The following is a 12,802-nucleotide window of genomic DNA, read 5'->3' on the forward strand; positions in this document are numbered from 1 at the left end:
GCCGAAGGAGATGCGAGTTCCATCCCCAGGTCAGGAAGATCCTCTGGAGGAGGAAGTGGGAACCCACTCCAGTACTCTTGCCTGGAGAATCCCATGGACAGAGGAGCCTGGCGGGCTGCAGTCCACGGGGTCACAGAGTCAGACACGACTAGGAACGAGCACACGGGTGACCAAGGGGATGTTCTAAGGTAGGACTTTCTGCCCCTCATTCCTAGTAAACCTTTCCATCAAAGAGAGCTTTGACATCATTCCACATCAGCACTTAGAATTCTGCTTCATTGTTCTTAATGGCAGGACAGATGCCCTTGCAGGGATAAACCTGTTTACAGGTGCCCTTACGGAAAAACACCTGGGCTGTGCTTGCTGTTAACTGAAATCAATGATGTCGCTATGAGCATCCTAGGGTTTGTGAGTTGATGCGTGTGTTGAGTTTGTGAGTTGATGTTGTGAGTTGATGTATTTGTGTGTGTGTGTTATGTTATCTGTGTTTTGTGCATTTTGTGTGTGTGTGTGTTTTCTGTGTATATGTGTGTGTTTGCGTTTGTGTGTGTGTGTGTATTTATGTATTTTTTTGTGTACATGGTAAAGAATCCGCCTGCCAGTGCAAGAGCCACAGGAGACGCGGGTTCGATCCCTGGGTCGGGAAGATCCCCTGGAGAATGGAATGGCAACCCAGTCCACTATTCTTGCCTGGCAAATCCCATAGACAGAGGAGCTTTGGTGGGCTACGGTCCATATGGTCACGAGAGTCTGACATGATGGAGCAACGGAGCATGTGTTTGTGTATATGTTTGCATGTGTGTTTATTTGTGTTGTATGCATCTGGGTGTGCATGTGTGTGTGCACGCATGTGTGTGTGCCCGCTAGGTGATCACCAAAACCAGGGGTGGTGGAGCAATGTTGTGACCCCACAGTGTGCCCACAGCCTCAGATGGGGCGGAGGTGGTGGCTGAGGCCTGCCAGGGAGAGATCCTGCAGGATCTGGGGTCCTGGGGCCGCAGAGAGACACACCAGCTCCCTGCTTCCTCCCCGGTTCACACTGACACATCAAGGCTGCAGTTCTGTTGCCAGACAAGCTGAGCCCTCGCCTGAAATAAACATGAGAGAGATGTTTTGACATGTGATGTTTCAAAAAAAAAAAAAAAAAAAGAGTCAAATTTGCCTGAGAGACTGTTTTAAGATCTTTCCAAGAGGAGCCGAGTCAGGGTGGGTGGGACAGATCCCCAGGAGATGCTCGGAAACATGAATTCTATATTCACATGGAATTGTACATTTTAACGTTTATTTTTAAAAGCTACCAACCGCAAGTGTTACAAAATACAAAAAGAAGTGGAATTTTAAAACCGTGTCCCCCTCTCTCCCCCACCCCCCGTCACTCGGTTCCCCTCCCAGAGGCAAGTGTGATGACAGGTTTGCTGTGCCTCCTCACAGACTCTGTGCATTTCCAAATATTTACATATATACCCTTCCCCTCTCCACCTGTTGTTTCCAGCCTTGCCTTATTCACTTGACAGTGTGTCTTGGAAGTCACTCCATATCAGGACACATATATCTTCCTGATTCTTTTCAACAGTTGAAAAGTATTCCACGCTATGGTTGGTCCTGTTGTTTTAAAACATAAAGATACATTTGGGAAAAAACCACATTCCTTTTTCTCTCGACTCCTCTTTAACCTTAGAACTGTAGGCCTTTTATTAATAGAACTTTAGGCTGAAAAGGAATTTGAATTGGTCTGTGTAAAAGCATCTCAGGACTTCTAGAATGCTCTAAGCGCTTTCCTCTCCCCCTGCAGGAAGGTTCCTGGTTATCTAGGGCGGGTGGGGGTTGGTTGTCCTCCATTCCTGGGCCAGTCTCTTTCATTTGCACCTTAAAAAAATATCATCGTCACCAGACTGCTTTCAGTGTTTGTCAGCACACTGAACGGGGTGTCTTAGAAGAAAGATTTGTTTTTAAAAAGTTAACAAATTAAAATTTAATAGCATATATAAGAACAGTCCTGGGATGTACCAAGAAGCTTTGAATAGATCACAGTACTGTTCATAGCATGAGAAAGGGGACCAGGGATCATCTGTGGATTGTTCATTCACTGACTCGTTCATTCATTCACGCAACTCATTCATTCATTCTAGACCATTCACTCATTCTAGACCGTTCATTCACAGACCGCCATCGGGGCTGTGTCCTGCCTTGATGCCAGGGTCTGAGGGTGAACAGACCGCGTTGCCTGCCCTCAGGGAGCTCACAGTCCGACAGTGAGCACAGGTGCCCCGTGGGGTCCCAGGAGAGACCCAGGCCTGCTCGAGTGGAGGCCTCTGGGAGGAGCTGATGCCTGTGCCGTGCTTCAGGGCCTCATTCTAAGCAGGCCTGGAGTGGATGTTCCGGGGTGCAGTCACAGCGGGACTTAGTGGGATGGGGCATCACCGGCCATAGACTTGGAGCCACCTGGGTTTGAATCGGGCTCCTTCACCCAGTCCTGAGACCCTGGGCAAGTGGCTTCACCTCCCTGGGCCTCAGTCTTCCCATCTGCAAAGTGGGGCTACCTCTTAGAAACCCTGCCTCTTAGGGTTGTTGGGAGGATGAGTCGCGGCAGCTGGGCACACAGAGCTGGCAGTATCAGCGTCCTTTCCCATTGTCCCTGTCCACCTGTGAAACGGGCATGTTAAAGCATTGACTCAGGGCTTTAACTGGACGGCGCACTTAAGAAACCTGACTTGGTGCCAGGCGCGCAGTGGGTGCTCCTTATGTGTGTTCCCAGTTATCACTTCTTGCATCGTCTCCTTACTCACTTCCGACACCCAGAGCCCAGGGTGCCCATCAGGCTTCCAGAGTCTGGGAGCCCCCACCCCCAAGGCCAGCAGGAGCCCAGGCCCCCCAGCTCAGCTGTCCTTTCTGTTTATAGACTCGGAGGTGGATGCGGTGGGGGGCGCCAGGAAGCACCCCAACTCCCTGGCGGCCGGCAGGACCCTCCGTGCCGTAACCAGGCACGCCTTCCCGCACTTCCGGTGACACATTTGTCCCGTGGAGACAGCGTGTCTCTGCCAGACCTGTCGTTCTGCAGCCTGCCCGCCCAGCTCGGCCCTGGGGAGGGTAGGTGTGCTGGAAGAGCCCGCGCCTGGCTCACTGCGGGACGCAGGAGAGCAGCTGGCTCGTGTCGGGGTCAGGGGAGACAGTGAGGGAGCCGGGGAAGACAACCCCTTTGCTCTTAGCTGCGTGATGGAGCAGTCAGGCCTCCTTAGGGTGTCGAAGCACCTCGTTAGACTGCTGACCTGACGCTTTGGGGAACTCAACAGTGGGTGTTATTTATTGTTGTCCTCTCCATCATCTCAACTGGAATCTGTTTGGTCCTTCTCACATGCCTGGCGTGTGCAGCTCTCACCGGACATTTTACAAGGTTCTCCCAACACCCCCACCCCCATTTTACAGACGGGAAAATCGAGGTTTGAGAGATTTGCTCACAGCTACCAAAAGGCAGAGTTTGCCCTCCACCTGCCAGTCTCAGAGCCTGCGCCACCTCCAACTCGTCAGAGCCTCCCTCTCTGTCTGTGCCCGTGTCCACGTGTTTCATGGTCCCGGTTGTGTTCTCTCGGTTTCTGTCTTGCTCTCTGTCCGTCTTGGCTGTAACCCCCATCCAGGCCACCACAGTGTGCCACACCTGGCCACACCTAGCCACACCTGGCCAGACTGCGTAACTGTTCCCAGAGCACACTGAGGGGGGTCAGACACCGACACTCTCCCGGGAAGCACCGTCTCCAGCCGCTGGGGGTGGGGCCACTGTGGGCTCCCAGAAGCCATCAGCTGTGCCGGCACCTCCTAGCTGGGACCCAAGTCCCCAGGGAGGGACGCCACGCGGGGTTTGCTGCCAGCATCAGGAGTTCTGAGGGCTCTGTGCTGCCCCCTTCCTGCCCGTTTCCTTCTGACCCGACTGCCTTACCTTGCTCTCCTTCTCCTCGTTTTTCCCCATTCCTCCCCACCCTCCTTCCTTCCTTCCCCTTCAGTGAGCACGTGCTCTGTGCCAGGTCCTGTGACTAAGCACCGAGAAGCCAATGTGGCAAGACGCAGCTCTCCTCTTGGAGGTCGTGTGCATTGGGAGGAACAGGCACCCGAGGACCCGTCCAAGTGCTGAGAACCCCCGGCCAAGGCCCGGGCTCAGCGGGACCAGGACAGGACCTAGGTTCGGCCGGGGAAGCTGCTCCCAGGGGCTGCCACTTGCTGCCCTTGGCCAGGCGAAGAGCTGGGCAGCAGGCCTGGGCTGTGATGGTGCCCGAGTGTGGCTGCAGCACAAAGGAGGGGTGAGGAGGTGGACACTGGGCCCCGCAGCCACAGTGGGGCAGCCAGGGTTTTAAGATAAGAGCTCGGGCGGCTTCCCTGCTGGTCCAGTGGTTAAAACTCTGCGCTTCCAATGCATCGGGTATGGATTCGATCCTTGGTCAGGGGGCTAATACCCCACATGCCTCGTGGTGAGACGAGAAAAAAAGTAGATAAGAGCCTGGAGTTGGGGGTCCAGGTAGATAGGAGACCCCTGGGGGACTCGGCCCAACCTCAGCCTGCCGCCCGCCTCCTTCTCCCCTCCCTGGGCCTGAGACCCCACCTGGGTGCAGCTTGGACTGCCCTGCGGTGACCAGGCACAGGCCAGGGACTCAGGACACCTGGATTCTCGGCCTAGCCTGGCATCCTTTGCCCTCAGTTTTCCCATCTGTGAAATGATCACTGAAGGCCCCACGGAGCTCTCCATGTCGAGCCAGAGCTGGGAGAATGCAGCAGTTTGGGGAGCACTTTAGGGCCTGAGTGTCAGGCAGACCCGAACCCCAGCTCCACCCACCTTCTGTGTGGCCTGGGGCGTGTCAGGTCCCCTCTCTGGGCCTCAGTCCCCTCCGCTGTGAAATGACAGTTCCCGCAAGTCCCTAGGCTTCCTGTTGAGGAGCCTGCGACGGCAGAGTGAAAGGCCGGGGTATTCAGCCGTGCTGACCGTAGTGTCAGCCCTCGATGTTGTTGCTGTTACCGCTCAGCCGTGGTGCAGGTGTGATCCGGGCACAAGGCAGGGAGGTGCCGCCAGGCCCTGGGGGCACTGGGCCAGTGTCACCCTCGACAGCGTGGCCCCGGGGCCCCGGGGCGCCCTGCACAGCTGGCAGTGTCCAGTTGCAGAGGGGGAGGGGAATTGCTCGGATTTGCCCGGTCAGCTGCGGGCCACCCGGCACCTCCCTGACTCAGGCTCCTTTCCTAGACGGATGTGTCAGACACCCCCAAATACATGCAGGGGTCATGTTTTCCCTTACCGTCACCCCCTCCCTAACGACACGGCCTTTTCTGCTTAAGGAGCTCACACCTGTTGCGTGCAAAAAAAGTTATTTTCAGATACATATTCTTCCAGCAAATATTTAGTCAACAAGTACTCCAGGCCTGGTGTTATTCTAAGCGCTGGGTGCAGCAGTGGGTGAAAGAGTCCCCGTTTTCATGCAGCCGACAGTCTAAAGGCTATTAGGGAGCAGTCAGCCACCTGGGTTTTTTTTTTTTTTTTTTTTAATATTTATTTATTTGACTGGGCCGGGTCTTAGTTGCGGCATGTGGGATCTAGTTCCCAGACCAGAGATGGAAACCTGGCCCCCTGCGTTGGGAGCTTGCAGTATTAGCCACGAGACCAGCGGGGAAGTCCCCAGCCACCTGTTTTGTAAATAAAGTTTTATTGGAACACAGACATCATCTGTGCTGCTAACATGGTAAAGACAGCAAAGCTGAAGCTGAGACAGACCCTGTGGCCCACAAAGCACCAAATATTTATTATCTGGCCCTTGATAAGAAGAGTTTGCTGGGCTCTGGTGGAGATGAACAAATGAAGAACCCTCTTCCGATATGTTCTTAAATGGGGATGCATACCATATGATAGAGTTGCAGGAATAGTTTAATGGATTTTATTGAATTTTATTATCTGCAGATATTGGGATCCAGAATCACAAGTGTGGATCCTAAATAAAGTCATCATCAATAATAGAGAGACAGGGACTTCCCTGGTGATTAAGACTCCATGCTTCCACTGTGGCCGGGTTGGGCGCGGGTTCAGTCCCTGAACGGAGAGCTAAGATCCCACACGCTGCACGATGGTGTGGCAAAAAAAAAAAGCCCGTTTCCTCACTATAGGTAGTGTCACTGGTAACAGTTTTCTCTGAAAACTTCCAGAGATCTCCTTGCCTATTCTCATACACATTTATACATCTGTCTTCACAAAGGTGGTATCACAACACGTGCACTGTTTTTTCACTTACATGTAATAAGGGGATCTGACTTTGGGGGAAAAAAAAATACGATTGTTTGCTCGGATAAGACAGACAGCTTTCTGTGATACTCAGTAGTCTTTCTGAGCATCCTTCTCCTTGGCTGTGTTTATTCCGCCACATGGATATTTCATCCTTGTATTTCACTGATGAACTTCTCAGGTGGGTAGGTGCCCAGTATGCTACTGGAGAGGAGTGGACAAATGACTCCAGAAAGAATGAAGAGATCACCAAAGAGACCCTGATGCTGGGAAAGATTGAAGGTGGAAGGAGAAGGGAACGACAGAGGATGAGATGGTTGGATGGCATCACCAGCACGCTGGACATGAGTCTGAGCAAGCTCTGGGAGTTGGTCATGGACAGGGAAGCCTGGCGTGCTGTAGTCCATGGGGTCGCAAAGAGTCAGACACGACTGAGCGACTGAGCTGAACTGACATTTCACTGATCCCCGTCTTGTTGGATGTTTAGGACGATTCCAGTATTTGCAATATTTTCTAATCTTTGTGCTCCCGTGGGGGAGCATCCATGTTCACAGATCTTGGTGAGCGTGTCTGATGATTCTCTTGAGATAAATTTCTGGAACTAAACTGGCTGAGTCAAGGGTGTGCACGTTTTAAATTTCAGGACATGTGTTACCGCTTGTTTAAACACAGCCCTCAAAGGCGTCTGTTAGGCTGGTCTCCCCAGCCTGGGTGTTAGAAAGCTGTCCATCATCTGTCCTGGGCTGGGGCAGTTGTGTTTGTCCGTAAGACAAGGGCCCAGAATTTTCACCCACCACCAGCTTGGGGGCTTGGCGACCTAGTCCGAGTGAGTGGTTTTTATCTTATTAATTATCATTATTATCATTTTGCCGTGCCTCACTGCATGTGGGATTTCAGTTCCCTGATTAAGGATCGAACCCACACTCCCTGCAGCGGAAGGTGCAGAATCTTGACCACTGGACCACCAGGGAAGTCCCCATGCAGGTGGTTTTTAAATTTGCCAAGTTCTCGTTTTAAATCTCGCCAAGTTCGCCTTCTTAGAGCATTTTAACATGCATTTCCTCATGTGAGCCTCTTGAAGGAAAAGGCTGGGGGGGTTGTGTGTGTGTGCGGAAGAAGCCCAAACCTGGATTCCAGGCTCACCGCAAGCATCCTATGCCTCTGACTTTATCATCTGAAAAAGTTTCTCATCTGAAAAGGCCAACCAGATGGACTCAGAGGAGTCCTTGGAGATCTAAATGTTACGTTGTGATGACCTCATGTGGCAGATGGCAGCTAAAATTTGGATTGTGGCTGTTCGTTATCCATCAGGAGTACATGCCGAATGGGGCTGGGGGAGCTAATTTGGACACATGGGTTCCTCAGACAACTCTTCTCTTTAGCCATCCTGTATTTTCAGACCGCCTTGTAGATACGTACTCCCCTGCAGGCAGTGGGGGTTTTTATGGCAGCCTGTGAGGCAAAGCTGATTTGGAAAAACACTCTACCTTAAAGCTAATTTTAAAAACCTGACTTTCAGCAAGTTCCAGAGAGTTTTGGACCCTTTCTGTGGTCTTGTTGAGGCCTTGTGGCCCTGAGAGTGAAGATCAAGGCTTACTGACTTGAAGGACCGCCAGGGTCTGTTACAGTGAGACACGAATACTGTGCACAAGCTGACCAGCAGGACAGAAGGAAGTGCTGACAGACAGGCTGCTTGCTTACGTCTCACTGACAAGATGAATTCCCTTAGATGACCCCAGCCCCTGGAGTACTCCAGATTTGGGGGTTCAGTGTTAAGACGTAGTGAACGAGATGGCATTCAACCAGATACTTAACATCTGCTTTGTCCAGACAGTAAGGCCGAGAAAGGTTAAGTAACCTGCCCAAGGTCACACAGCTACCATGCGATGGAGCCTGGCTTCAAATCCAGGCATCCTGGCTCCAGAGATAGTACTTGTCCAAGGGAGAATGAAGAGAAACAGGTCAATTATAATGAACATATTGTGGGACGTTCTACAGCCATGCTCTTCACTGGAAACTTTCTGCTCTGATGGACATGTACTCTATCCATGCTGCTCCATATTGTAGCCACATGTGGCTATGGAGCCCTTGAAATGTAGTTAGAGCCACTGAAGAACTGGATTCTTTGTAGTTTTCAAATTTTAATGAATGTAATTAACCACGTGTGGCTCTTGTGTTGGACAACATACGTGTAGAGACCTGAAGTCTAGGGAATGGGAGCTGGGGGCTCCTGAGCCAGCCTTGGGTGAGGGGGAGTTCAGGGAAGGCTTCCTGGAGGAAGAGCCAATGAAGCTGAAGCTGAAATCTGAATGAGAGCCAAGAGGTGGTGGCTGCTTCAGCAGGTTCGGAGGTGAAGGAGGGCTGGAGCAGCCAGGAAGAGGGGTTGGGAGGATCTGGGGGTGGGAGAGGGACAGCAGACAGTGGAGAAAGAGCCCCACCAGTGAAGGTCCCGCAAGCCATCCTTCTGGTGTTTGGACTTGACTCTGGGGAGCTATTGAAGGGTTTTGAGTAAGGACCCTGCAGGCTTTGAGTTCAGCTTTGGGAATTGTTACAGGAAAAGAATGTCTGAGAGGGGACCAGCGGTGAAGGAGGCAGGGGAGCCCCAGAGCTGGCCGAGGTTGGATGGAATGTTCCCAAGGGAGACTTTGAAGGGCTTGGAGGTTGACCCGACACGGGGGTGAGAGTGGCGGGGGAGTCGGGACGCTGCCTTCCAGAATCCCGAGTCTGGCTTTAGCAGTGCGGGCAGCAGACCTCCCTCCCTGCCTTCAGGGATTCCACATCCCTGAGCATGAATCTTAAAGCTCTGCAGGAGGGCCCACAAATGGGGACACGCGGAAGCCCATGTGTTTTTTGCTGAGCACATATTCTCCTCCACCCCCAGCCTGCCTCCCAGAGCCTTCCAAAGGAGGTCAGGAAGTGTTCCCCTGCCTCCTGCCCTGATTCCACGCTCAGCAGCCTTGGAAGCTTGCCGTTCCGATTTCCAGGGGCCCTTGCTCCCTCACTCATCATTCAGAGATCCCCGTCTCTTGGGGTTTTTTTGTTTGTTTGTTTAGCTGCCCTGGGTCTTAGTTACGGTATGCAGGATCTTTAGTTATGGCGTGCAAACACTTGGTTGTAGTATTCAGGATCTAGTTCCCTGACCAAGGATCGAACCCAGGCCCCCCTGCACCGGGAGTGCAGCTGATAAGTCCTGGGAGCATTGAAGATGGAGAGAAGTTTGGCCAGGGGCAGGGTGGCACCCACACAGGACCCAGGAGAGTGACCCCCCTTCACCCCAGTTTGCCTGGCTTCAGCTCCAACAGCTTTGCCTTCTGCGACATCTTGGGCAGACCTGGACGGTTGGTCACTCTAGTTCTCAGCGCAGACGTTTGGAACCGTCTCTGAGAGCAGTAGGGAGCCCGGGTGGGTTTGAGCAGGGGGCGATGCAGCATGATTTATCAGCTGGATAGGCTGATAAATAGGTTTATCAACTGGACCAGGTTCTGAGCATTTGCCCCTGATAAAAACCTCTGGCTTGTCCTTGCAGGATCAGCTGAAGCAGTGTTTCTCCAGGCGGACCCCCGAGGCCAAGGACACCGACACCCTCGTGCAGGAAGCCGACAGTCAGTATGGGACGTGGCCGGACCAGCGCCAGAGCGGGGAGAGGTGAGCGGTGTGGGGCAGGACCTCTCAGGGGGAGTCAGGGCCCCCCATCTGCCTCCTGATTTCTCCGTTACTAGGGAGAACCTGTTTTGTCTGTAACAGGTTGTTGTGTAATAAGAGCAACCCATTCTTTTTATAAAACAGAAGTTTAGAAAGTACAAAAAAAAAAGATTTTAAAATGATACAGGAAATATCCAGAATAGGCAAATCCACAGGGACAGAGGAGACCAGATTTCCTCCCGGGCGGATGAAGATGTTCTTAAACCAGAGTGGTGATGATCACAGAGCATTAAGAAGGAAAGTGAAAGTCGCTCAGTCATGTCTGACTCTTTGCAACCTCATGGACTATACAGTCTGTGGAATTCTCCAGGCCATAATACTGGGCCTGGGGTGAGTAGCCTTTCCTTTCTCCATGGAATTTTCCCAACCCAGGGATCAAACCCAGGTCACCCGCATTGCAGGCAGATTCTTTACCATCTGAGCTTCAAGGGAAGCCCACAGCATTATGAATGCACTAAATGCCCCTACTGGCAAATTTCATATTACGTGTTTCACCACCATAAAAAAAAAAAATTGCAAAGAAAATGAAAACCAACTGTAATGTCAGGACACAGGTATCACTTTCATTAGTGTTTTGGGTGTCTTTCTAGACTTTTTTTCTATGTATATATATTGTGTGTTTATAAACAGAGGAGCATATTATACATACTGCTTCATAAGCTATGTCAGCATTTAGGATCATCACTATTAGTGGCGTGGAGGGCCCCTCAGGTGTCAGCCCGGCTGGGAGGGAATGCTGTTATGACTGTGCAGAAGCCTGAAGGTTACCCAGCATCACCTGGATTCAGGAGGCAGGCAGGCCTGAACTCCAGCTCCGTTCTGGCTGGCTGTGGGGGCCTGGGTCATTTAGTTTTATTTGCAGATTTCACAAACTCCTCTTCTGTAGAAAGGGTGCATGTGTGCGTGCTTAGTCACTCAGTTGCGTCCTGCTCTGTGTGACCCCATGGAACTGTAGCCCGCCAGGCTTCTCTGTCCATGGGATTCTCCAGGCAAGAACACTGGAGTGCGTTGCCTTGGCCTCTTCAGGGGATCTTCCCTATCTGGGAAGGTGTATTGCAGGTGAATCCTTAACCCACTGAGCCACCTGGGAAGGCCCTGTAGAAAGGGAATGATGCTTATAAAAACAGCCAAGATGTATTAAGCAGACAGGCCGAGCACTGTTGTAAGCTCTGAAGCATAACGTTTAATTCTATGGTCCCACCTTGCAGAGACGAAGACTGAGACTTGGGGTGGGCAGGAGGGTAACTTGTGTTCACAGTTGGTGTCTTTCCCGGCACTTAGTCGTAGGAGTTTGATGCTTTGCATTTGTTCATCGTACCTGTTCATTGTTTTAAACATGCAGTTTTTCTTCTTACCCTTGGGCGGGATCAAACGCAGTAGCAGCTTTGTGGACCCCAAGGGTGGGCTTGCCGTGTTCTCAGTTCACCTTCCCCACCCGAGGGCTGCAGGATCGCACGGCATCGTAAAGCCAGGGAGATCTGGGTCAACCCCAGTGTGGCCACCTACTGGCTGTGTCACTGTGTGTCTCAGTTTCCTCACCTGTGGGTATCGTGCCCAGGAATATGGCATGTCCATGGCTAAGATGGACTCAGACCCGGATATGGTGTGTCCATGGCTGAGCTGGGCTCAGACGCAGGTCTCCCAGCTCCTTCGCCTGGTCCCTCCCCCGGTCAGGAGTGGCCACACCCCTCTCCCAGCTCCTTCCCCTGGTCCCTCCCCCGGTCAGGAGTGGCCACACCCCTCTCCCAGCTCCTTCCCCTGGTCCCTCCCCCGGTCAGGAGTGGCCACACCCCTTCACTGACTTATGCCCCGTAGCTGTCATCGGTACCCAAGTTGAGGGGAGGTCAGTGAAATTAGAAATGGGTGGGCTTCTCTGGTAGCTCAGCCGGTAAAGAATCTGCCGCAACACAGGAGATCATGGTTTGATTCCTGCTTCAGGAAGTTTGTCTGGAGAAGGGATAGGCTTCTCACTCCAGTATTCATGGGGTTCCCTGGTGGCTCAGAGAGTAAAGAATCTGCCTGCAATGCAGGAGACCTGGGTTCGATCCCTGGCTTGGGAAGATCCCCTGGATGAGGGCATGGCAACCCACTCCAGTATCCTTGCCTGGAGAATCCCCAAGGACAGAGGAGCCCGGCGGGCTACAGCCCACTGGGTCACAGAGAGTCGGACACGACTGAGCTAGTAAACACACAAGAAAAGAAAAAGGGAAGCACAGGTTTCTAATAGTACACATGAAGGGCGATTCGTTTTCTTTCCTAAGCTGTGATATACGGTTAGTTAATGAGCTTACTTAAATTTCACTAGAATGTTCCTGCAGGAGCACAGAACTGCGAGTCTGTAAGCCTGGGTCCTGGTTTTGCTGTCACTGTCTGACCCTGGGAGCCCCCTCTCCTCTGGGCCTCTATCTTCCCAGCTCTTATAGGGAGAAGGGGAAACCCGGCCACTGGCATCTCCACCTGCCCCCGTCCCCGCCCCCGTGTCCTGGTATCGCTCGCCCCCTCGTGTCTCTCGGAGGTACTGCAGCGCCTCCTCCCAGAAAGGGCCCAGGCGCGGCTTTACTCCCAGCCCTGAGCAGCAGCGCCACCTGCTGCCCCGTCGGTGGTATTTCCCTCATTTTTCGTGGATCTGCCTCAATCCTACCCGACGCCCCAACGTCCTGCTTATTCCAAGTAACGAAATCTGTTCAGAGCTGACAAAAAGCAGGCTGTGCTCCCTGAGAGAGACACCAGCACACCTGGGTTGACAGCTCTGCCCAAGGGTGAAGTTCGGGGGTCTTTTGGGGCCGACCCTCCGACCAGGGACGTATTGTCTGGTGTGCTGGTCCCCTCCTTCCTTAGGATAAGGCTTTCCTC

The 12,802-nt window shown here is 52.5% G+C and overlaps 1 protein-coding gene across 3 annotated transcripts in view; it reads left to right on the forward strand.

The window, feature by feature from the left end:
- The window catches only part of KIAA1671 (KIAA1671 ortholog), a 185,731-nt gene that overhangs the window by 157,064 nt on the left and 15,865 nt on the right, over window positions 1-12,802 (forward strand). For all 3 annotated transcript variants that reach the window (XM_055550861.1, XM_055550863.1, XM_055550862.1), the window contains one exon: window positions 9,774-9,892. In XM_055550861.1, the coding sequence (XP_055406836.1) occupies window positions 9,774-9,892 (119 nt within the window). The remainder of the gene's footprint in view (window positions 1-9,773; window positions 9,893-12,802) is intronic.

The sequence above is a fragment of the Bubalus kerabau genome, chromosome 16, assembly GCF_029407905.1.
Source record: "Bubalus kerabau isolate K-KA32 ecotype Philippines breed swamp buffalo chromosome 16, PCC_UOA_SB_1v2, whole genome shotgun sequence".
Lineage (NCBI taxonomy): Eukaryota > Metazoa > Chordata > Mammalia > Artiodactyla > Bovidae > Bubalus > Bubalus kerabau.